At 46.9% G+C, this 22,314-nt stretch overlaps 5 protein-coding genes across 5 annotated transcripts; 4 read left to right on the plus strand and 1 right to left on the minus strand.

Moving 5' to 3' along the window:
- Positions 1-442: 442 nt before the first annotated feature.
- Positions 443-1,530, plus strand: N7478_012367 (TauD/TfdA dioxygenase family protein; the record flags this gene model as incomplete). The annotated part of the gene is made up of 3 exons (XM_056928581.1): positions 443-598; positions 652-861; positions 925-1,530. The coding sequence occupies 3 exons, from the start codon at positions 443-445 to the stop codon at positions 1,528-1,530; spliced, it is 972 nt and encodes a 323-aa protein (XP_056773139.1).
- A 464-nt stretch (positions 1,531-1,994) lies between these two features.
- N7478_012368 (fungal specific transcription factor domain-containing protein) lies at positions 1,995-4,367 on the plus strand (the record flags this gene model as incomplete). Its single annotated transcript, XM_056928582.1, has 5 exons — positions 1,995-2,025; positions 2,095-2,620; positions 2,677-3,134; positions 3,194-3,803; positions 3,872-4,367. The coding sequence occupies 5 exons, from the start codon at positions 1,995-1,997 to the stop codon at positions 4,365-4,367; spliced, it is 2,121 nt and encodes a 706-aa protein (XP_056773140.1).
- An 818-nt stretch (positions 4,368-5,185) lies between these two features.
- Positions 5,186-7,811, plus strand: N7478_012369 (cell division control 45 family protein; the record flags this gene model as incomplete). Its single annotated transcript, XM_056928583.1, has 2 exons — positions 5,186-5,953; positions 6,009-7,811. The coding sequence occupies 2 exons, from the start codon at positions 5,186-5,188 to the stop codon at positions 7,809-7,811; spliced, it is 2,571 nt and encodes an 856-aa protein (XP_056773141.1).
- Positions 7,812-8,445: 634 nt separating this feature from the next.
- Positions 8,446-10,055, plus strand: N7478_012370 (uncharacterized protein; the record flags this gene model as incomplete). Its single annotated transcript, XM_056928584.1, has 3 exons — positions 8,446-9,226; positions 9,317-9,786; positions 9,855-10,055. The coding sequence occupies 3 exons, from the start codon at positions 8,446-8,448 to the stop codon at positions 10,053-10,055; spliced, it is 1,452 nt and encodes a 483-aa protein (XP_056773142.1).
- A 454-nt stretch (positions 10,056-10,509) lies between these two features.
- Positions 10,510-12,090, minus strand: N7478_012371 (putative JmjC domain protein; the record flags this gene model as incomplete). The annotated part of the gene is made up of 1 exon (XM_056928585.1): positions 10,510-12,090. The coding sequence occupies one exon, from the start codon at positions 12,088-12,090 to the stop codon at positions 10,510-10,512; it is 1,581 nt and encodes a 526-aa protein (XP_056773143.1).
- Positions 12,091-22,314: the final 10,224 nt, after the last annotated feature.

The raw sequence follows: 22,314 nt of genomic DNA on the forward strand, positions 1-22,314 counted from the left end.
TGTCGTGGTACGGGCTGGGTCAGTCACTCACACTATTTCAGGAGCCCGAAACTCGCTCGATGATGGTTGATTATAGCTGAGCGGACATGCTGCCTACTCTTGCCGATACGGCAGCCGACTACAGCCGATGGGTCCCCAACGCCGACTTGAGGTAATCCGGCCATTCCCAATCCACAACGATTTTCGCGCTACGATGAATACTCTATATTGCACTAACGTGATGTGGAAGCTTCCGATATAACAAGACGAAAGAGATAAAGTTTATCGGCAATGGACGGAATTGGCTTCCTATCCAAGATGTCTGTTCAACGATCCGAACAGCCCACGACAGGGTACAAGAATGCGGTTTTTTTTAGAAGATTTCGCACCAACACAATACTATTCAAAGAAATCCTCAAAGAAACTTTCCTTCCCACAAGTTCAAAATTGAGTTGACTTCATAATGTCTACCACGATCACTGAAGCCATATCCACACACGGCCTAACCCCTTCGCTGAGGGTGATTCAGAACGGGTTTGGGGCGGAAATCACTGGACTGGATTTTTCCAACGGAGTGACCGACGTGGGATATCGATTTATTGAGGACGCAGTAAAAAGGGTAGGTGCTTGAAGCACAAGAACGGAAAGAAATGGTACTAAGCTCATGTGCAGCATGGATTTGCAGTGGTACGAAAGACAAAGCTTGACGACGAGACTCATCTCGAGCTGGCTAAGAAGTTTGGCGATCTCGACGATGTAACTCCTTATAACACGGCCGGTCGTGTACACCGTTTGAAATATAACGAATTATTCGACGTTGGAAACATTGATATCGATGGCTCAATTGTCGATTTGAGCAGTCCTCGTGGCGAGGCGAACAAGGTATGTTATTCCAAGCAATTGACTGACATATTAAAAGGTGCAAATGTAGTCTGACCCATCCAGGGTAATTCTCTCTTTCATACTGACTCCAGCTTCAACCCTCGGCGAGCTGGCTACTCCTTGCTACTTGCCCATGAACTTCCTCCCCTTGGCACAGGTGGCTCGACAGCCTTTGCTGACATGCGGGCTGCTTACCGGGACCTTGATCCTGAATTTAAAAATTTCCTGCATGAGAAGAATTTCATTGCTCGCCACTCACTGCTACACTCCAAGAAAATGGCTGCTCCCGAGTGCTTCAGAGATGTGGAGCCCTCGGACCATTTCATGAGTCGCCACTGGCTGCTGCAGGTGCACGAACGCACCGGAATCCCCACGATCTACCTGGCGAAGCATATTCATTCGCTTGAAGGGGTTTCGTCTGAGGAATCCCAGTCTATTCTGGATAGACTGTTCGATCATGCAACCCAGGATCAATACGTCATTAACGTCCAGTGGAATGATCCTGGTGATATGATTGTGTGGGATAACACATGTACCATGCATCGTGCTGTTAGTGGTGAATTTGTCACCAAGTACCGGAGAGATATGAGGCGAGCGACTGTTCATGATGATAGTAGTTTGGCATGGGGCTTGAACGAGAAAAGCAACAAACGCATGGGTCTTCCTTGAGGTGCTGGAGGTTCTGGGCCGTGGATGTATAATACCCCATTGGAGAGGTAGAACTATTCCCGATATCGTATCGTCGGCTATCCCAGCATTTGAAGGTTAGAATAACGAAATATTACCATAGTCTTAACGATACGAGAACGGTGGAGAAATGGTATATGCCTAATCTCCATGGTATTTCACTAATTTGATACATCGGATCTTACTTAGTATTACTAGTAGCCCTAGAATACCTAAATCTTTAAATCAAATGTTTATGAGTTAGAATTCTAAGGTCAATAAACAACTCTACCGGGCCTCCAGAGAGGATCTGCCATTTCCCCGCTTCCATGGATTCATTCTTGGTACAGTGTCACGCCCCACCTTTCTCTATTCGGAAACCTCTACCGACTACAACCGAGCACCTAAACTTAAGAACCGCACTATACAATCCATTGCCGACCCGAGATCTATAAACACAATTGGCCATGACACCAGGCACTGGTAAAAGATCTTACCGTGCGTGTTTACGGTGTCGCCGACGCAAGACCAGATGTAACCTGTGAGACTCCACCTTTTTGCACACAGACCTTTCCACTACTCACACCATTTCCAGTGACGGAGTCGGAGAGCCCAAGAAGGCTCCATGTGTCGCATGTCACGAGTCAGGAAGTGATTGCGTTCTCACCAAGACACGCCGTGGGGGAAACTTTCGGCACTACCGAACTGGATCACAGACGGCTGCTGCGAACGTTGATGACACTGCCCACACATATACAGAGAATATTTCCATTCCAATAGAGGCAGAGTCCCCCGACGACGGAAGAAGCGTTTCGAGAAATGATTCCGGCGATCTATTAGCAATGGAGCTCAGAAATCCCTCTGACGCTCTACATATTCTGGCGTTTTCGGGCGATCAGCCGCCAGCGCGCCATTCGTCCAAGAGCCCAAATGCCCCAACGGATCCTGTGGTTTACGGTAGTATGGATACGACCTCGAGTCTGTCACAACAAAGTCAACTGCATACTCAGTCTACAGTCACGATTTTTGATGATTATGAGCTTGTTCAAAGGGGTATACTGCGGCCAAGCATCGTTTCCGAGCTGCTACTCAAGTTGGTCATTCATATTATAGTTATATAGCTGACAACGGCTAACATGGATCGATTAGATATTCCCGCTACTACCACCCGTACTGTCCAATCATCCCACCATATTTGCTACGCTCCTCGAGCACAGTGAAGATTCAGAAACCAGACTGTTTTCTTCTGACCTCCATCCTAACCATAGCATCAAGAGACGATCCTCAACATTCGCTTATTCACCGCTACTGTTGGGACCATATACAACGCCTCTTGGTTGACGTCCTCCTTGCCCGTTCTTGGACACAAACGCCGAGAACTGTAGAGGGCCTTTTAATTCTAGCCGAATGGCTACCCCATATTGAAGTACAGGAAACAAACTCGGGAACACCAAAGAATCTGTTTAGCGAAGACCGAACGGCTTGGTCCCTCCTTGGTCTCGCTGTACGGCACGGCTACCTTCAGCGTCTTGATCAAGGCGCCTTCCGAAATAAGAAGGGTAGTGAGTCGAAAGAACGAGCAGATCAAAATAGGCTTTTGTGGGCGTGTGAGTACCTAGTAGCCGTTCACAATTTGCATTCTAGCACTCTATAGTAACATATCTAGATATATTCATGGCTGATAGGCAGATATCAGTTCGACTTGGTCAGTCCTTCTGGTCACGGGGCCCTTCGCTTGCTGCCAAATTTACAGCTCGGGATTTCCCAACTCTCCAGCCATGTCCAGAGAATGGTTCTGAAGATTATGCATCCCTTCTTCAGGCGTCCATGGAGCTAGTTCAGATTCTACACAATGCCCATGCTATCCTCTACTCTTCCAAGGAACGAACACTAGCAATGGTCTACGAAGGTAATTATGCGCGGTATCTCGACGATTTTCGCATCGCCGTGACAGCTTGGCATTCGACTTGGTCGGGTTTAGCGGTGTCTTCGAGTATCAAGAGCACTCTGCTTATCATGTACGAGTACATTTCTCTCTATACGAACGCATTTTCTTTCCAGGCTGTCCTGACGCGGTCGTCAGACCCCCAAGAATCGAAAACCCAGCAACATCCAAGTAAGCATTCGCTAGAAGGGCTGTTATCGAATGGAATCATGGCGTCCCCCGATGGTCGCTACATTTTTGATGCTATCAGCGCAGCTATGAATCTACTCGCTCTCATAAACGGTTTGGATCCTCATCGGGTCATACGTTATCTCCCATCACGTTACTACTTGTAAATAGTCCATCAGAAATCTATGGATAAACGGATTTAGATGCCGATCTACGCTGACATGAATCTAGGTATGGAGTCTACGCCGCCGTCCTCCTCCACAAAGCCGACTGCGCCGGCGCATTTCAATCACACGACCGACGTCAAGAGGTGACCAGCCTTGCACGCGACTTCATGTTCTGCCTCGAAAAAGCCCCCTCCACAGAAGTGCATATCTGCCACAGCTATAGTCGGATGCTCAAACAGCTATGGACTGTCCGGGAGCGAAGGACATACCAGTCTTCCGCACATATGCCACAGAGCACAAGTATGGAATATCTTCATTCCCAACGGCCGACTGTTCGGGACTACGAGCAGTCAACGTCACCTGATAACTTTAACCCATCGGAGTTGTTCGACTCATTTCCTGGGGGAGATGTGACCGCGGCTTTCCCGTCTATTGAGGGCTATTTGCTGGGGTCGTTTATGCCGGGTCTTGCGGACTTCAGTAGCCCTGGGCTTGAGGATGAGTTTTCCCAGCAATACTCATTTGGTCAAGGATTTCAGGATTGGGGTTCAAGTTTGTAACAAGATGGTGCAGACCGTAAACCAAACCTATATAGTCTATTCTCTAGGTATACTAGCGTAAAGTACGAGCTTTTCTGGAATTCACTGGATGGTCTGACATGGTTAAGATTGTATTTCGTTTAATTGGTCATTGAAAAGCCTGAATATAATTACTTGGGGTTAATGTTGCTGTCTTGAGTATTGCAACAGGTTACTATACCAATATTAAAGCCATTGTACTTTAAGACTATGCACGACCACATATCTTCAATCAACCTCAGAACTTGGGTATAGTTTAATGTTATGAATGAATGAGAATCTGTCAGGAACTCTCTATATGCTTGTAAGGTTTATTCTTTTAACTTTGACGGCCCGGTGCACATAGAGAACTTAGCCAAATGTACGTGTGGGTACGCGAAAACTTGAATATACTACCGCACATGGGCAGGTACATACTGTAGTACCTCGATAATATTGTATAGTACAACCCTTTATTTGTTCCTTTATTGCTTTAATTTTTTTTAAGTTAATTCTGTGCCAATCCAAATATGCAATCTGCAGTCTCCATCCCCGCTATTCCTCTCAGGCATGGACGAAGCAGGGGGAATTAATTAAACGAAATAATTCGATTTTGTCTCGGCGACGGATGGAATCTGGCACGTGCCCCCGACGCGTCGCGCTTTCCGGGCTAGTTTAACTCTACTAGTAGAGACTTGGAAGTGCCCCATAACATCATAACCCATTCACTTGATCTTCCTGGAGCTTGAGTTGACGCTGCTACAGTATTCTTATAATCCTTCATGCTCCCATTCATCTCCCACCCACCTCCTTAGCTGGTCATGTATCTTCCGCGCCAGCTCATCTCACACCTATACCTCCAACTTCTCCGATCTCATCACCCGCTCTCCCCGCCGGTCCTAATTCTCGTTGCTCTCGAACCCGACGCGCTATGTGCCTGCCGGATCCTTACTGCATTATTAAAACGCGACTATATCCCGCATAAGATCCAACCTGTCGCCGGTTATGGCGACCTCGCACGCGCTGGACAGGAGCTGATCCAGCCAATGCAGACTACCAATGGTGGGAGCGGAGGAGTGGTCGTGTGTCTGGGCGTTGGTGGGCTAGTCGACTTGGCGGAGATTCTTGCGCTTAGCAATCCCGACGAAGAGGTGGAGGATATGGGTGGTGTTGAGATTTGGGTCTTTGACGCGCGCCGACCATGGAATCTGGGTAATGTCTTTGGTGGACAGGCTGGTGCCAGCTCGGCAATGGCGGAGATTAATAGCAATGCACGACGACGTGGGCGTGGAGTAGACAAAGGATGTATTACTCCTGCTTACTCGTCGAAAAATGGTGGGATTGTCGTGTTTGATGATGGTGACATCGAGGGGGATCTCAACTCTGAACGCGAGGCATACTATGCTCTTTTGGAAATGCCCGAGATTGATGAGGATGATGAAAGTGACGATGGATCTACGGGTGGTATGGATGATGATGACGAGACACTTCCTGGCTCTAAAAAGCGAAAATCATGGTCTGGCCGTGAGGACGAGGACGACTCCGATGAGGAAGACGGACCCCCGCGCCAGCGAAAACGCAGCAACTCGGTATGTATTTCACCTTCATTCGTCTCTACCATTCCAATGCTAATACACAGTGAAGGGCTCTTCATTTGTCACATCACCAAGCCGGCGAAGGAGAAATGGCATCAACTCATCTAATTCATCCCGTTCCGTAACACCTACTAGCGATTCGCCATCCCCAGCGGAGACAAATCAGCCCTCGGCACGGTCACTAAAGCAACGCTTGGTTCGACTTAAGAAAAAACACGAGATTGTCCTACAATCTTACTACGCTTCGGGAACATCATATTCAGAGCCAATATCCTCTCTTGTCTACTCGCTAGCATCTGAACTTGGCCGCGAAGATAATGACCTTTTATGGCTTGCGATTGTCGGCGTTTCTAGCTTGGAACTCAGTGGTCGGTCCATGACTGGCGTGGGAATTTCCAATTCCTTGGAATCGGGAGGTTCAGCAGGTTGGGGTGGACAACGTGGAGAACATATTCGTCAAATCTTCCGAGACGAAGTGCACCGTCTCAATCCACCAGACCCCATGGAGCGAGATCGAGATATTAGGGGAGAAATCAATGGTGTCATTCCTACAACTGCCAGATCTCCGACAGACACTACAATTCGTCTTTCTCCGGAACCGCGGTTCTTACTCGTTCGGCATTGGTCTCTCTACGAAAGCATGCTGCACAGTCCCTATCTTGCCCCAAGGCTTCATGTATGGACTGAAAACGGCCGGAAACGACTTCACAAACTTCTCGCAAAAATGGGTATCAGTCTAACTCAATGCCATCAATACTATACGCATATGGATATGGAGCTGAAGCGGGTACTTCGGGGACGATTGCTCAAATATGCCCCAATGTATGGCTTGGACGGCTTAGTTCCTCCAGAGCCTTCCGGGCATTCTAGTTCGCGTGAAGGCTGGGGTTTTGTTCGATGCTGGGGCTGGAAAGCCTGCCTATCTGCTACGGACATTGGTGTCATTCTAGGTGCTATGCTTGAAGTTGGCCCACATGATGCCGCTGCTCCCTGGGATGTCAAGCGTCTCCCTCGGCCACAGGGATCAAACAATGATGCCGGAGATGGTGGTGCCCCTGGAGAATCCGATCAGGCTAGCTTACTGCCTCGCTTTTGGAGCGCATATGACGCTCTTTCGCTTACTTCAGAGTCGCCGACCCTACTTATGGAGGCATTGCCTCTAGCTCAACATCTTCATCGTGCCATTCTTCGTACTGGTACCTCCTTGCTATCAAAGCACCAAATCCGACATTTGAGAGCTTTTCGCATTGCAGTTGTCAAAGACGGCCCTGATGTGAAGCTTTTCACCAACCCTGGGGCTTTAACTAAGCTAGCTTTGTGGATTGCAGAAGCCATTCGGGTACAAGAGCGTGAAAAGGGAGACGCTGTGAAGATTGGACGAAAGCGAGCCGCTGGAACTCCCCTTGTCCTTGCTGGACTAGATGAGGATCGGGATCTATACGTGGTAGTGGGCACCGGAGGTGGTGGCGGTGTTGTCGACTTTGCGGCCATGTCAAAGCGGCAAGAAGCGCGACGTAAGAAAAAGGAACTCAAAGATAAAAAGCAAAAGGAGAAAGATGAGCGTCGAACTCAGCGCGCCGCCGAGCGCGCCGAACGAGAGGACGGAGAAGATATTGATGAAGAATCTGAAGAATCCGAGTCGTCGTCGGAGTCCGAATCTGAAGACGAAGAAGACCCACACAGCAAGAAACACCTACTACGCAACCGCTTCGGTATCGCCTTCCAAGAAGTGGTCCAGGAGACCAATGCGCGTGTCCGAATCGACAGCTTCGAACACTGTGTCGTCGAGGTGGCCAAGGATGACCTTGGTGGCTTCTTAGAAGCGCTGAGCTTCCGAAGTGTGGTGGGCTAATTTTCCATTCGTCTTACCGAATCTCATCATCATTCACGCAGTATACGACCTGATATCTCACAATATTTACATGTTTCCAAGGCATCGGAGGGGGAAAAGGACCTGGGTTTTGTCTTTATGGATGGTGAGCTTGACTTTGATGGAAATCAGCGAGTGCATGCATTTCATTTTTATTATTGCATTCATGATCGTTTATCCATGATCATTGCATCTGAGTCTTTGCACACTGGCGTTTGGAGGTACTTTTGTGTGTCACTTTTTCTGTCATCTAGTATTTGATAGCCCTCAATCTCCAGGAATGAAATCTATTTGCATCGCCTACGCCTTTTTTTCTCAGATACTTTCGATTATACTAGTAGCAAGTTCACTTAAAACAACGAAAGATTATATTTCGAAGATATATCTTGAGATTTTGGTTTGAAGCTCACCTTCCAAGGTTGGCGATATCCCGCGGGCCTACATACATCGGCATTCTCTCCGACCTAGTCTCCCCGCATCCCCGCACACCTCGCACCGCGGTTCGAGAATCACAATTCCTTAAACACTGGTCAACTGAACGATTTCAATCTCCTTGAGTTGACTTCAATTGATAAATAAAAAAGCATCGAACACCATTATTGACAGCATTAAAACAATGGTGCAACCACAACAATACCCCCCTCTTCCGCGCGAGAGCACCCTCTCCAATCTCCCCACCGAGTACCCCATCGACGCGCAAGACCAAATCTCACAAATCCTAGCAACCTCACCAATCAACCGCCTCGTCGTTCTCGACGACGATCCCACCGGCACCCAAACCTGCCACGACATCAACGTCCTCACAGTCTGGGACATCCCAACCCTAGTAACAGAATTTCAAACCAACTCCTTAGGCTTCTTCATCCTTACAAACTCGCGTGCGCTCCCGCCCAACGAAGCCGAAATACTCCTCAAAACAATATGTACCAATGTTCTCTCTGCAGCCAAATCCACCGGGAAAAAGGTAGACATTGTGCTGCGCGGCGATAGTACGCTCCGCGGCCACTTTCCGCTAGAACCGGATGTCGCGACGGCTGTTTTTGGTGCTGCGGATGGACTCGTTCTGGCCCCGTTCTTTTATCAGGGTGGACGATTTACCATCGACGATGTACACTATGTAGCGGAGGGGGATAATTTGGTCCCAGCAGGGGAGACTCAATTCGCTAAGGATGCTACGTTCGGGTATAAGAGTTCTAATTTGAGGGATTATGTTCAGGAGAAGGCACCGGGGAGGTTCTCAGTTGAGAAGATGCATTCTGTTACTATTTCTGAGATTCGGCAGGGAGGACCAGATGCTGTTTGTGCTAATTTGCTTGCTGCCCCGGCAGACGGGGTGATTATTGTCAATGCAGCTGCAGAATCAGACATGCATGTCTTTGTGGCTGGGCTGTTACTCGGTTTGTTCTATCCTGTTCTCTATCCGGTTCTGATCTGATCTGGCTGGTCCAAGCACGAAGTAAACTAACATTCTTTATTTTTCTCTCTAGCCGAATCCAAAGGAAAGCATTTCCTCTACCGCACAGGTGCAGCCTTCGTCTCAACAAGACTTGGTATCCGTTCCAAAGCCCCCATCACCGCAACGGAACTCCATCTTCCCTCTCCCCGAGAAACAGGAGGTCTCATAATAGCAGGATCATATGTTCCTAAGACAACAGCGCAATTGAAAGTCCTAACGGATCGTCGCAGTCCGTCGGGATCAGCACAACTCGCTATAATTGAAATAAAGGTTGAAGATCTCATATCCTCACCTAGTACCGCGTCGGAGACCATCACGCGAATTGTCAAGGAGACAGAATTGCACTTGGCAAGCGGGAAAGATACATTGGTTATGACGAGTCGGAAACTTATTACCGGGGCAGACGAGCTTTCGTCGTTGAAGATTGGCTCTGTTGTTGCTGAGGCGCTTGTTAGTGTTTTGCAGCGGATTGAGGTGCGCCCGCGATATATTATTGCTAAGGTACGTATTATGTGATCTGTTCTTGCTTTGGGGAGATGATTGTTGCTTATACTTCCTTACTTGTTTAGGGCGGTATCACCTCTTCCGACGCTGCTACTAAGGGGTTGAATTTCAAGCGTGCATTGATCGTTGGTCAAGCTGCTCCTGGTGTTCCGCTGTGGAGGTGCGATGAATCTACTTCTCGTCATCGGGGTGTGCCATATGTTGTTTTTCCTGGGAATGTAGGTGGGGAGGAAACGCTGTGCGAGCTAGTTGAAGGGTGGAGTTGAGGAACTACATGCTGCAATTCTTGGGAGCAGGTTGATCTACCTTTAGCTTCATACCTATTCTCGCACTGTTAGTAGCTTTGAGACCTAAACAAATATATAGACTAGACATCTGAATCGATTATCAGCGCATTCGCCTCTTGACTTGAACCAACTTTCGGGCAGGCACTACGTATTGGCCGCACTCTGTAGAGTACACTCAACCTTGGAAGAGATTGGGGAAAATTCAGCAGTAACCTGCTGCATAAATTAAAGCGTTACTTGAACATGTGGTATCTCGTGGGTCTTTAAAGATCAAATCTAACAAATAAAATCATGAACGAAACCATGACAGTGAGCCGACATGCGGCACCACGAAACCTCTAACACCTTCTTGTGCATGAAAATAAACCCATAAACGCTAGATGCGACATGTCGTAAGTCGTGAGGTAAAAATGAGACAAATGAAAATGCAAATCTAAGATGCCGGATCCCACCAGAAGCTTACACTGATGCCAGCACGTAGTCCACGAACATAGTGCCACCATCCAATAGGGATGTACAAACACTCGCCCTCACGTAAGATAGTCTCAACATAAGGGGCCTCTTGAAATCCAGGCCAGAGTTCCTCCCAGTGCTCTGCCTCAGCGGGTGAAAGTTCGATAGAAGCAATGTCAACCTTGGAAGTATTAGACATGTCGATGAACCTTCCGGATGGCTCTGCTCCAGCTGGGGCGCTTTCCTCATCGGATACAACCCATTCCTGACCCCGTGGATGGATCTGCGATGCAGGGGTATGGGGCGAATAAAGCCGAATGTACTTCGTACCAACTGCCTGGACGAGAATATTGTGGTGAGAATCATGATGAAGTGGTGAGATAGTCCACGCGGGACCGATCCAAGTGTTGATGATTGGATCACTAGGGATTGCCATGGTAGACCCATTTTCAGAGGTCGGACTTGCGGCAGATGGAGAAATGTCATTCTGATTCGATGAAGGATTCTTCGCTTCCTGGAGTGCACGCTGTTGACTCAGATACACTGGGGTTCCTGGCTCGGGGCCTGGGGGGTCAATATAACAGTAGTCAGGGATGGCAATGTCGTTGCGCAGAGCCGGAATTTGTGAAAGAAGATCATGTTGGGCAAGATAACCCATCTCATGAGACTCTTCAGATGGAGACTGGTCGGGGTTAGGTCGGGTAAGACGTAGCTTGCCCTCCCAAAGAAACTTGTCAACGAATTCTCTGAACTGCATGATATTTTGACTCCAGTCCTCATCTGTGTACGATCTGCCCACTTCCACAGGCACAAGGCGATGTCCATTGAAAGTACGAGACCACCAATAATCACGAGATGACCAAGGGCGAGCAGAAAATGCAGGCCAGTGATCCATTGCGTCCGATATGACGAGCGGAGTACGTGAAGACTCAATATGATGCTGGATGGACTCGAAAGAAGGAGCTGAGACCCGAGGAATAGGATGTTCAATGTTGGGTTCAGGAGCAGAAGCGGGAGGAAACATGGGCGGCTTGGTCTTTCTGCGCTTTGCAGGAGGATCGTTAAGATCTCGGTAATCCTCCCAGTCCTCTTCCACCTCGGTTGAATCTTGCAATGCAGAAAAAAGATCTTCTACGAGCTTCTCGCGTGAGGGGGCCCCTGTCATGATCAATGCATAGTCCAGGAGATGAATGACATCCACCAGCCACTCGGCGTGTGAGCCGATCTGGATGGAGTCAGTCACAGAATTGACTTCTGTAACGAGCTGTTCTGGGTTTTGAGCGTATTCTCCTGAAAATGGTACCTCTTTACTCAGACCGCAGCGACTGATTATGATGAAGCATGCTTTCATGATAGACGCGTCGGTGTAGAGCCGGCGCCAGCGAGGGTGCACATCCTTGAAAGGGAACACGCGGAGATTATCATTCGCGGCCGAGAGAGCTTCACTTGGGTCACTGAATAGGAGTTCCCGAAAGTGACGATCACATTGGAGAATAGGATCGTCGGGTGGAGGAGCTGCAATGACGGCCAACGCGTAGCTGACCGTCGCTGGAATGGGCATGGTAGGAAACCCGAAACTTCAGGAGCACGAGATTTATAAGTAAGCCGATTTTCCGGCAACACTAGCCCTAATTCTAAAGTAGAGCTAGTCACTGGGGCTTATTATTGATGTATCCTCAAGTGGGATGATGAACGGAGTAGACAATCCTTGAAGCTGTGGAAGCTTGGTTGCATGGTCGCCTTGTTCGCGATAAGCAATGTGGGTGGCCGATATACGGGCGACGACATTTACCGACTAGCAGACCGCTATATGTAATGTAAACTCTTTATTAGCTTGATACATGGCCATACTACAGTAAAATATATAGAGCCTAGCAACCCCAGTTAACTATAAGTTGCACACACAATTACATACCTAGCCAGTCTTCAAAGAAGATATCACAGCTATAGGGGTAGGCGCAGGAGTAGATGTAGAAGAAGGAGAAGGAGAAGGAGAAGGAGAAGGAGAAGGAGAAGAAGAAGAAAAAGAAAAAGAAAAAGGAGAGGGAGAAGGAGAAGGAAAAGAAAAAGAAAAAGGAGAAATTTTTATAGCTATACGTATGGCGATATAATAGCAATGTAATTGAATCGTCATTGTGTCGTTTATTGTACGTTTCTAACTATATAAACCAGAAATCGTGATGTGGTGGTATAAAGCAATCTGAGTATATTACTAGCTTGAAGTATGGCGGCTGTTAGTGTATTACTGGTATCTTAGTTTTCTGCCGGTCGAAAAACGGTTTTTTCCCGCTGGGCGCTATCGTCGCCCGTACCGATAAGCTGAGAATAGTCGACTGGTGTTTGTGGTGGGGATTCTTTCTCCCCAAGAAACATATGAAGTATGAATTAGTTATAGTTATAAGAGCCGATAATTGTTTATTTATGCGGATTCTTATATTGAGTTACGCGGAATTCTAAGTGATTCTATTGAAAGGATAGGCAAAAACGGTGCAATCAATGAGTGGATTTTGGTTTCAATTCATACTCTATAGTATAAATAGTATGTATGCGTTGCTTGTTAACGGATATCTCTGAGACCAAATATATATTATGATAGAGCTTTTAAAATGCGCAGAAGAACAGGAATTTCACAGATTTTCTTTCACGATGAACAATTCTTATTTTTGAAAGGTGAGAAAGGTTGCAAGTGTTATATAATTTATACACTAAAGTGTAGCTTTTGAGAAACTGAGAGACTTTCAACTTGAAGTTAGATTCAATTAGCTGGACTTATTGAAAATGCACAAACTCCAGCAGGCACTAGTATGAATAAATAACTGTGAGACTAAGATATAAAGGACAAAATCTCCAAAGGTTTTATATATAAAGTTGAAATGTTCGTACGTGGGCCCGACTAGTATAGCAACTGAGTAGTATCTCAAGTTTATAGTGTATGGATGCTAGAGACTCAGCACTGTCAACTGTATAATAGAACTCGAATGAGCTGTGTCTGAAGGCCTTTCCAGTCTAGCACAAACTTAAGAACTTGAACAAAAGGCTTATTACCGAATCGATTAACAACTAGGTGCTAATTGATCCCAGCCCCCATCAAGCTAGCTAGAATCGAGAGTCTGGATCAGCCAAACTTAGGCATAGCCTGAAGATGGAATCTGCCCATATTCAAGCTGCATGGAGCCGGTGTGGCTTGCGGGTGACCTATCGACGATCCGGACAACCAATAGCTTGCCCTGCAATTGACTTGTTCCTGGCCGCAAAAGTCCGACGCTTATGCACTGATCGTCGCTGGCGCAAACAAAAACCTATGCACCGGTGGATCTTTGCTCGACACTGACGTCGGGCACTTGCCGGGGGATTTGCTTATTGCTTTTCTTTATCCGCCTGAGAAAAAGGAGCCTTATGCTTATAAATGGAGGATGTAAAAGCGAAAGTGGCCGAGACATGTACTAATGAACCTGCATGTAGTCCGCCGAATAGGCTTTTATACCGGCATTTCGCATATTGAAACCTAAATGGCAATAATACTGAATCGAGATCAACAAGTTCCTGTTGGCGCCCGATTTGAGTGGCGTACCTTTGTGATCTCTGTCTTTTCAAATGGCCCCCCAGATTAAAATTTTCTCGGATAAAAAAATGACGCGCACAGCAAGAACCTTGTGCTAGCGTTGGGCTAACGCTTGCAAGTATACTGTGGACACACCATTGACAGATCCCTGTTCGTGAGCCTGGCTGAAAACGATCATCTCCTCGACTAGAGCCTGATGGGTAGGTATTGATCGCGGATCTAATTAGAGCAGTTTAATCCCTGCTTACTTGATCAGTACTTCAAAAAGTTTGGTTGAGTGGGACATCGGCCCCGAGATACTACCCCGTTGTATATATCTATGGCCAATAACAGTTTGAAGCCGAGATGACCGTAATTTGCATTTCCTAGGCGTCTAATTATCATTTTCTGACATTTAATAAACGCCCAGGTTTATAAGACAACATTGTATGTATACGTATCCGGACTGTGGCCGAATGTATACTAGTCCGTTATTAGGTGACGAATAATGCGCCGATGAAATAAGATCTGGGACAGATGGAAAATAGTAGATAATTAGATGATTGGACGTGCATATTTACCAAACTCAGAAGATACAGTGACAAGATGACATGCAGCTGACACTGGGGTATTGGAGAAGGAAAAATCCATGTATCATGAACTTTGATAATTTGGAATTCATTTCAGCAAGGTCGCTGAGATGGTGCGACTTCCAACTCCAAGGATTTCCCCAACTATTATGATGATTGGCGAACGATCCCAGTTCCTTGCAACATTCGTCACAGTTGAAAAGTCTTCTGATCGACTGTCACATCTGTGATCTGTGTGGGTGGGAATCCTGTATGTGATCACGCCGGGCGGTTAATTGGAGACCCAAGTTGGGGGCAAAAGTACGGTACATAGATTTATGGGCCATTCGTACTAGTACTTCTGTAAGAGGGGCCACACATGGTATGCATAAGGGATGTCCTTATGTTGGCATACTGTGGCCCCATGTCTAGACCTTTGTATGCCGAGATGATCTCGTGCGTTGCTGACAGTTTTTCAAGATCGGGGATGAGATTAGTGTCACGGTGTTACAGAGCTAATTTGGGGAGGATTGACGGTCGTTGTAGCATCTGACTGGAACTTGAATGGTACGGATTTCCAATAGGTGCCAAGTGACAATGGCATTGTTTGCGATCTGCTCAGTAAACTTGAATTCAAAAGGACCGAGTACATATTTAATAAATCCCGAAACGATCGTATGATATATACATGCATGGATTTACCACTTCAATTTGCACAGAAGAAACCAGTGCATGGATCGGAAGCAAAGCCAGTAACAATGAAGGATCGATTTATATCAAACAGTGGTAAATCTCCAATCGGACGCCTTAGATGCTCTAGACTTATAAATGCAATATTTACAAAATCATATTATGAACCGGAGTTAATAAAAACTGCGATCAAGTATTGAAATTGTATTGAAATTGTGCATGGCAAGTAGACTCCATTGTGGCTGAATATGTGTCACATCGCTTCAAGCTCCAATATAGGCGGCCCCGGGGGCGGGGGCCAAATGAGCCATCAAGCAAATGTACGAAGCACAAACGTACCAGATAGACTAGTACCCCACTGCAAGGGCAGTTTGGATGCATCTACGAGCCTAATTTATCACCTTCGGGTCCAGAATCCTGTCAAGGTTCGCCCCCGCACCACAAAGCAAAAAGACGAGTTCCAAAGGTACGACTAGACTAGCGTACAAAGTACGAGTCAACTCCCGGGAACAAAGTACAGGATCCGCGAAAAGTTAGGCGGCACAAAAGGGGGGCCCACCTCAAGCCTGGCCCCTGAGATACAGAACAAAGAAAACCACGGAGTCCGAAGATCATAAGAATTGCGAAAAATAAAAAGACCCCTGACCCAAGCTTCAGTTTGGACTACTGTATAGTAATCGCACATACATGCATACTGTGCATACTCGGCGTATCCGCCCCGAGGACCAGGACGGTGGAAAAGAAGGATCTTCAGCACAGGAGAACGCGGCGCAAATCCGCAAATCCGCAAGATGTGGCGAGCGGAGAGGAGGCAAGGGTGGGGAATCGAGGATCTGCAAAATACAGTACATACACAGAAATGCCACGCTAAATTCCAGCAGAGTTCAGCAGTCAGTAACAGCCGAAACGACGCTCACATGACCGCCCGGTCTTTCAATAGCGCGAGAATCATCGCAAGGGGATGTCTTCCGCGATCGGTCAGTGGCTCCAGCTGATAGTTTTTTCTTACCCGTCACCGCGGCACCGGGTGCTGCATTCCGATGGGGCTTGCGTCGCCACAGGTGGAACAAGAAAGTGAAGGGATCGTTCCCGTTGGTCGGGGGGATGTGACAAAGAAACCGGGTGAAACGACGGGGCAGAAATGGATGGAAAAGGGGAAAAAGTGTCCATCCTCTGGTAAACTAACTGTATAGCTGGGTTTATGACAGTGGATCTAAAGTTTGGGATTGACATCTCTTTCATTCCATGGAGTTGAAGGCTCTGACTGGATGCTGCTTTTCTGGTTTCCCCTGGCGGCTCCAGAGGGGCAAAAACCGGGGCTTCACCCACTTCATCCACTTCATTCTCTGGACCCGGGCCGGTTCCAAGGCGATTAGGGCTGGTGATTGGTACGCGGATGGTATACTTAAACTCCCCGAACCAAAGCTGAGCATTTCGATGTTTGGTACGCTAAATCATAAGATCTTTCATGATTCTTTTTCACGCAGAAGCTGAACACGGAATGAATATTACAGCCTCGGTCCAAGACGGAGTATGCAGTAGCTGAGAATGTGATGATATGATGACATTCAATCCATCAAATAACCCCCACTTACTACACACGTAGTAGGACCCAGAAAATGTGAAGAGAAGAAGTGGATTATGTACAACCAAAGATTTTGCCCCAACATTTTTTGAGCGTACTTTTGGCCTATTCGAAAGTACTCTAGGCCCTAAATTGCCGACCTATCAGCTCCAAGCCACCATGCATAAAGCTGCACGGAGGGCAACAAGTCTCGACTCCAAGCAAAAGGCCTAGATCAGAAATCGGCAGTTACAATATCGAAGCGTGCATATGTACCTTTGTATCTAGAATCTACTCAAAGGATCTATCAATGCTCTTGTTCCATCTTATCTACATACCTATTTCTATGTATTGCGAACAACCTCGGCCGTCAAAGTCAATCTCAAAGTGGCAACCTTGTAAAAGACCCCGCACATGTTTAGGTGACGCAGTCACGGCAGAAACGAGTATATCGGCGTAAAGAGCAATCCAGATCATCTAGATCATGCAACTCTTGTACGGCGAAGTCGACCCGTCTGCCACCCGAACGAAGGAACGAACCCTGAGGCGTGATTCGAGGCCCCCAACGATAAAGTTCGACTGACTCGATCGATCGGGATCGCGGGAAGTTACGTATATCCAAAGAATACATCGCAAATGGCGGCATCTTCATGACAATCCATTGGTCTAGACTGTCCAGTCTAGCCTGGATAGAGGCAATAGTCCTATTGGTGGACATGGAGCTGCATCCCCCCGTAGTTAATTAGTTAGTTATCGGGAACTCTCGATCGCCTGAAAACACAGGAATCGAAGCGATCTGCATCCTGCATACTTCGCTAACTGGGGTAGTGTAGACATCATCCGAGCTCAGGGCACCTCATTCTGTCATGATGATATGTATGTGTATGGGGCACCCTTGATTAATTTTTGATTCTCCACTGCGCTAGCTCCTTTCCGCGTTTTGCGAAGCGATCTAATCTTCGCGTTGGAATGTGAATACCGCTTATCCGTACTTCCACTCGCATCGGGAAAAGATGATAGATCACAAATGAACCTTTTTTAATTTTAGTTACACTTTCTTTCTCCCGGTATGAATGGGTGTACCGTAGGGGGCCAAAAGAAGGTTCAGACATGAGTCTGAGCGTCGACTGATTGAATTCTTCCCGATTTTTTTTATTTCAAAAGTACGCGTTTTTGACCGGCGTTTCCTGGATACTGTACGAGGTACAGAGTCAAGTTCGGATTCTTTTTCCAGCGGCTGATTATTGTATACCACCCAGCTGTTTAAACTTGCCGACCCAGAGCCATAGTTCGTCTCCATGCGAGTGTCATAACCCGACAACCTGGCACAACAGATCTACTGGGACGCAGATCAGAGGCCTCCACCGCTCGAAGATATAGGAGACGACGAGGAAACAATATCCGCAGGCTCCATTTGCAAGAGCACGCTTCGGCCGAGCTCGTATCCGATCATTCTGGATCGATAAATCTCGATGGTGGCTGTTGAACCATTTCCTTGTGGCGGCGACTATGGCAAGGGCGATAATCTTAAGCCCCTTCTCTGTTGTCTCTGCAAGTTTGATCTTGTTTTTTTTTTCCCGAGCGCCCCTTGCTACACAGATGAGTTAATTCAACAACTGAGTGCAATATGAGGTAATCAAGATAGGCTCTAGCGGTGGAATGAAGGGTATTTCGTAGTGAAACACGAAGAATGCAGAAGATCGGGAGTATAATTTGCGTTGAGCACGATGTGATGCTAGGAGTCGACCCGATTCGATACCCATAAGCTTTCTAGGAGTAATTTCACCAAGGAACTGGGCCGGGATATCCCCTAGACTAGACGATCCTTTCAAAATCCTGATGAAGACAAAATTGAAAAAGAAAATTCGTTGTATCTATTCGTATGTACTACTCTATTTGTTCGCCTCCTTGTCCGTCGATTGCGCGGTGTAGTCGATCTGTATACTGCTCACCGTCTTTTGTGACTCCTCTTGGGCAACAATGAGTCGAGGTCGGAATATCGACATGGGCTACATACGCAGTTCCAGTTCGATTCGTAATGATCGGCCTGATTCATCAAGGGAAAGCCTCTCCGGCTACCGGCGGTGCAGACGCAAATTCACGGAAGATGACCCCAGCTTCTTCTTATTACCTGCCTATATAATGTAAGTATAGTATGCAGTCAACTGGTATATATGTAGTATGGAGGATATTCAAGTTATCGGGTGTGACGCCCGATCGCGACATAGAAAGAACGTGTCGCTGAATGCTAAAGGCCACCCATAAAAGAACACCAGCGATAATTTTGAACACAAAGCAACAGCCTGCAGCCAAGCACCTCACCGCTGTCAACTCCTTTCCCTGAGGATGATGGGGTGAATTTGGTTCCCCACCAATCTGCATCACCAAAGCCCGTTCGTTGTTCCTTACTGGTGGCTGCTCCGAGGGATTTGACCAGGGTCCTCCCCCACCAAAGTTACATGGGTCACTCGCCTTGCTGCAGCTGCAGGACTCGGGGAACCAAGCTCAATTGTCTGATCGACAATCGGAGGTTGGGCTCCATACTGACTAAGGAGCTCCCCGGCCTTTGTTTCAAAGAAAAGCCAAAATATTAAAAACAATAACAATAATAATTAATTAAAGCAGATTTATAACGATCCAAAGGGAAATTTCAACCGGAACCGCCCGTTGGGCTACCTTATGTACATAATATACAGGTTTCTTAGACTTCCGAACAGTCCGAATGGCAATGGAGGTAGACACGATATTCTGATGGAGCCCCTCGCCGCGTGATACATGGCATGAAAGAAACTTGATCTTGAATGTCGAGTTGTCACCGCTACACCGTGTTCAACATCGGGATCCTCCCCGAGATCTGTCAATGATTCCTTCAACTACCTAGGACAAACTCCGCCACATCTTGTAGGTCGCTTTGAACTGCATGGCGTCTTCCATGCATTTCTTGCATAGAAGGATTCGTTATTACGCACTCTACTTGATGCAACCACGTAAAGTCAAACGTCTTCGATTGGCATAATCGCCCAATGTCGAATATGAATCTAATCATGAATATCCGGATATAGCATTCATCGTTGTTTGCTATCAAGGACTCGAGCCATGTAACACTTGGGCCTCGCTGCAAAGCTGTATACCTCGTGGCCAATGGCCGATCCCTCGGAACTTCCACATTCAAAGAATCGTTGTCCATAATTCAATCACACCGTGAATAGAGATCTTTACAATTCGCCTCGATTACTTCATCTATGCGGTGGCCTTCTTGTATTTCCTAAATAGGTTTCCATTCTTTCCATAACCTATAACTTAGTTGTCGCCCAAGTATGATGACGTCGCAAGACCCATTTTTATTTTTATTTATTCATTTTCTTTTTCAATTTTCAGCTTTCCTTTCTCTTTGCGCGGGTCTCTCACCGGCTTTTTTCTGGGTATGCCCCCGCCCTTGGGCTCGCGTGGCTAGCATCACAGCGAACTGCATGTCCACTTTCTGTCGTACATCGGAGTGGAAAAAGTTGCGGTCGTATCGTTCAATACTCCATACAAGGCAGTGATACAATAAAAGTCCCGCTAGTAAGAAAGGTTTCCAGCCCCCTGGGTCCCCGCTCCGTTGGCCCCTTCTGCTGGGTCGGCACATTACCGACTTTTCGACAGGCTCGATGCAGGTTTGTTATGGTTGAAGAATATCTCTTGAGGAGCTTGTGGGTTTACTAGGCACGGAGTACAAAGTCGAGTTAAGCTATGTGAAACAAGAAAGGAAGAAAAAAGTAAAAATATCGAGGTGTATACAAAACTAGGATCTCGTCTTTGTACTGCATTCCGCATCAATCATTAACAAGGAAACTGGTCTTTCTTCTAGAATATCGGGTGACGGAAAACCGTATGCCACCGAAGACGATTTGTTTATGTGAAGCGATGGGACCCCAAAGTGGGTCTAGCAAGACCCAGAGTGTCGGTGAAATTGGTGTCAAGCTCAGCTGATGAGAAGCTTTCTCGAAGGGTAGGCTCCAAAAATAAAATCCACTCAACTTTTTTCGGTTTCTTTTTTCTTCTTTTTGAAGGAAGCAATACACTGGTATTACCCCGAGCACCAACGTTGACAGCAATGGAGGACGATCATCGCCTTCCCCGTTACGGAGCCACCGGCCCACCCAACGCAAAGGAACAGGAAATCAATAGCACATCCACACCACCCCTTTTTAAACCCATACTCAAAAATCAGGCTCAAGGGGGATATTTCTTTCGGTGATCCAGAAGACCACCGGAATAGGAATTATTTTGTGAGCTACCATTTGGCATTTAGCGGAAACATCAGGCCCGTTTACCGACCCAGGACATTGGATAGCTCAACGTGGCCAGCTGTGTAAAGTACCATGTATCTACAATTCTTATGTACTCCATATGAGTACCAGTGGGATGGATGATTGACATTGCCCCCCCTCCTTCAACGGGTTGAAGGGTGTCATTTTGCCGATAATAATACGAATTATCAACAATGGACATGGAATGTTGGCGGCAATCTTCTATTGGATGCCCTCCCTCCGCACACCGCATCTCTGGGGATCATGGAACCACCAAATCAAGGCAGAAAATCAACGTAATGTACATAGACATATACATACATGGACATTCCTTGGTAAATCGGGATTACAGGAACGGCACAGCCCTACTGAGGCTGTACTAGGTTGATCCTCGCGATCGAATTACATTAATGCGAGACACAGGGAGCTCTTTGTTTGTGATTGATTGTTTATGCGTTGTAATGCAGGGCAAGAGGAACAAAGAGGTCGTCCTGGTCTATAGCGCGATCCACCAATAGTGTCTAGTCGGTACCAAGAGTCGAACAAAGGAGACCAGCATACAAGTATCCATAATCGCCTTCGGGGAAGACGATCTTTTGGTCCCGAAGAACAAAGTTCAGCTCATCTCCCGTTTTTCCAGGCTGTCCCAAGTACACGGTTTAGGGAGTGGGAAAAAGCGGCTGGGTACTTTTGTTCATAATTCCGCGACACTAAGTAAAGTAGGTTGTGGGTCAGAGAACAAAGAAAGATACATAGTTGATGACGATATCTAGGTTGGTTGGGATTGACACTACGGATGTACAGATTGAAACCAAGAAAAGGGAAAAAGTGACAGAGATGACATTCAAGATTAGTATTATTTTCAATTTAATAATTTTTTCTCTTTTTAAAACACACCAAAAACACTGTAAATACCCTCCTTCCTCGATCTTGCCTAGTGTCGTTTTTTGCCCCTCTAGAGTTCAACCGGGTCTCGGGGAGGCGCAGACGGACAGCAGAAGATTGAGATCTATCATCTCACTAATTCGCACTAAAACCACAGCTCCGGGAGTGAAGGAAAAATTCTTGTAAGCCGATCATCCTTGCCATACGCCATACGGGAGGAGAATCTTGTTAGCGCGCTTTTAGC

Source organism: Penicillium angulare (genome assembly GCF_028827245.1).
Source record: "Penicillium angulare strain IBT 27051 chromosome Unknown utg000011l_segment0_segment0, whole genome shotgun sequence".
NCBI lineage: Eukaryota > Fungi > Ascomycota > Eurotiomycetes > Eurotiales > Aspergillaceae > Penicillium > Penicillium angulare.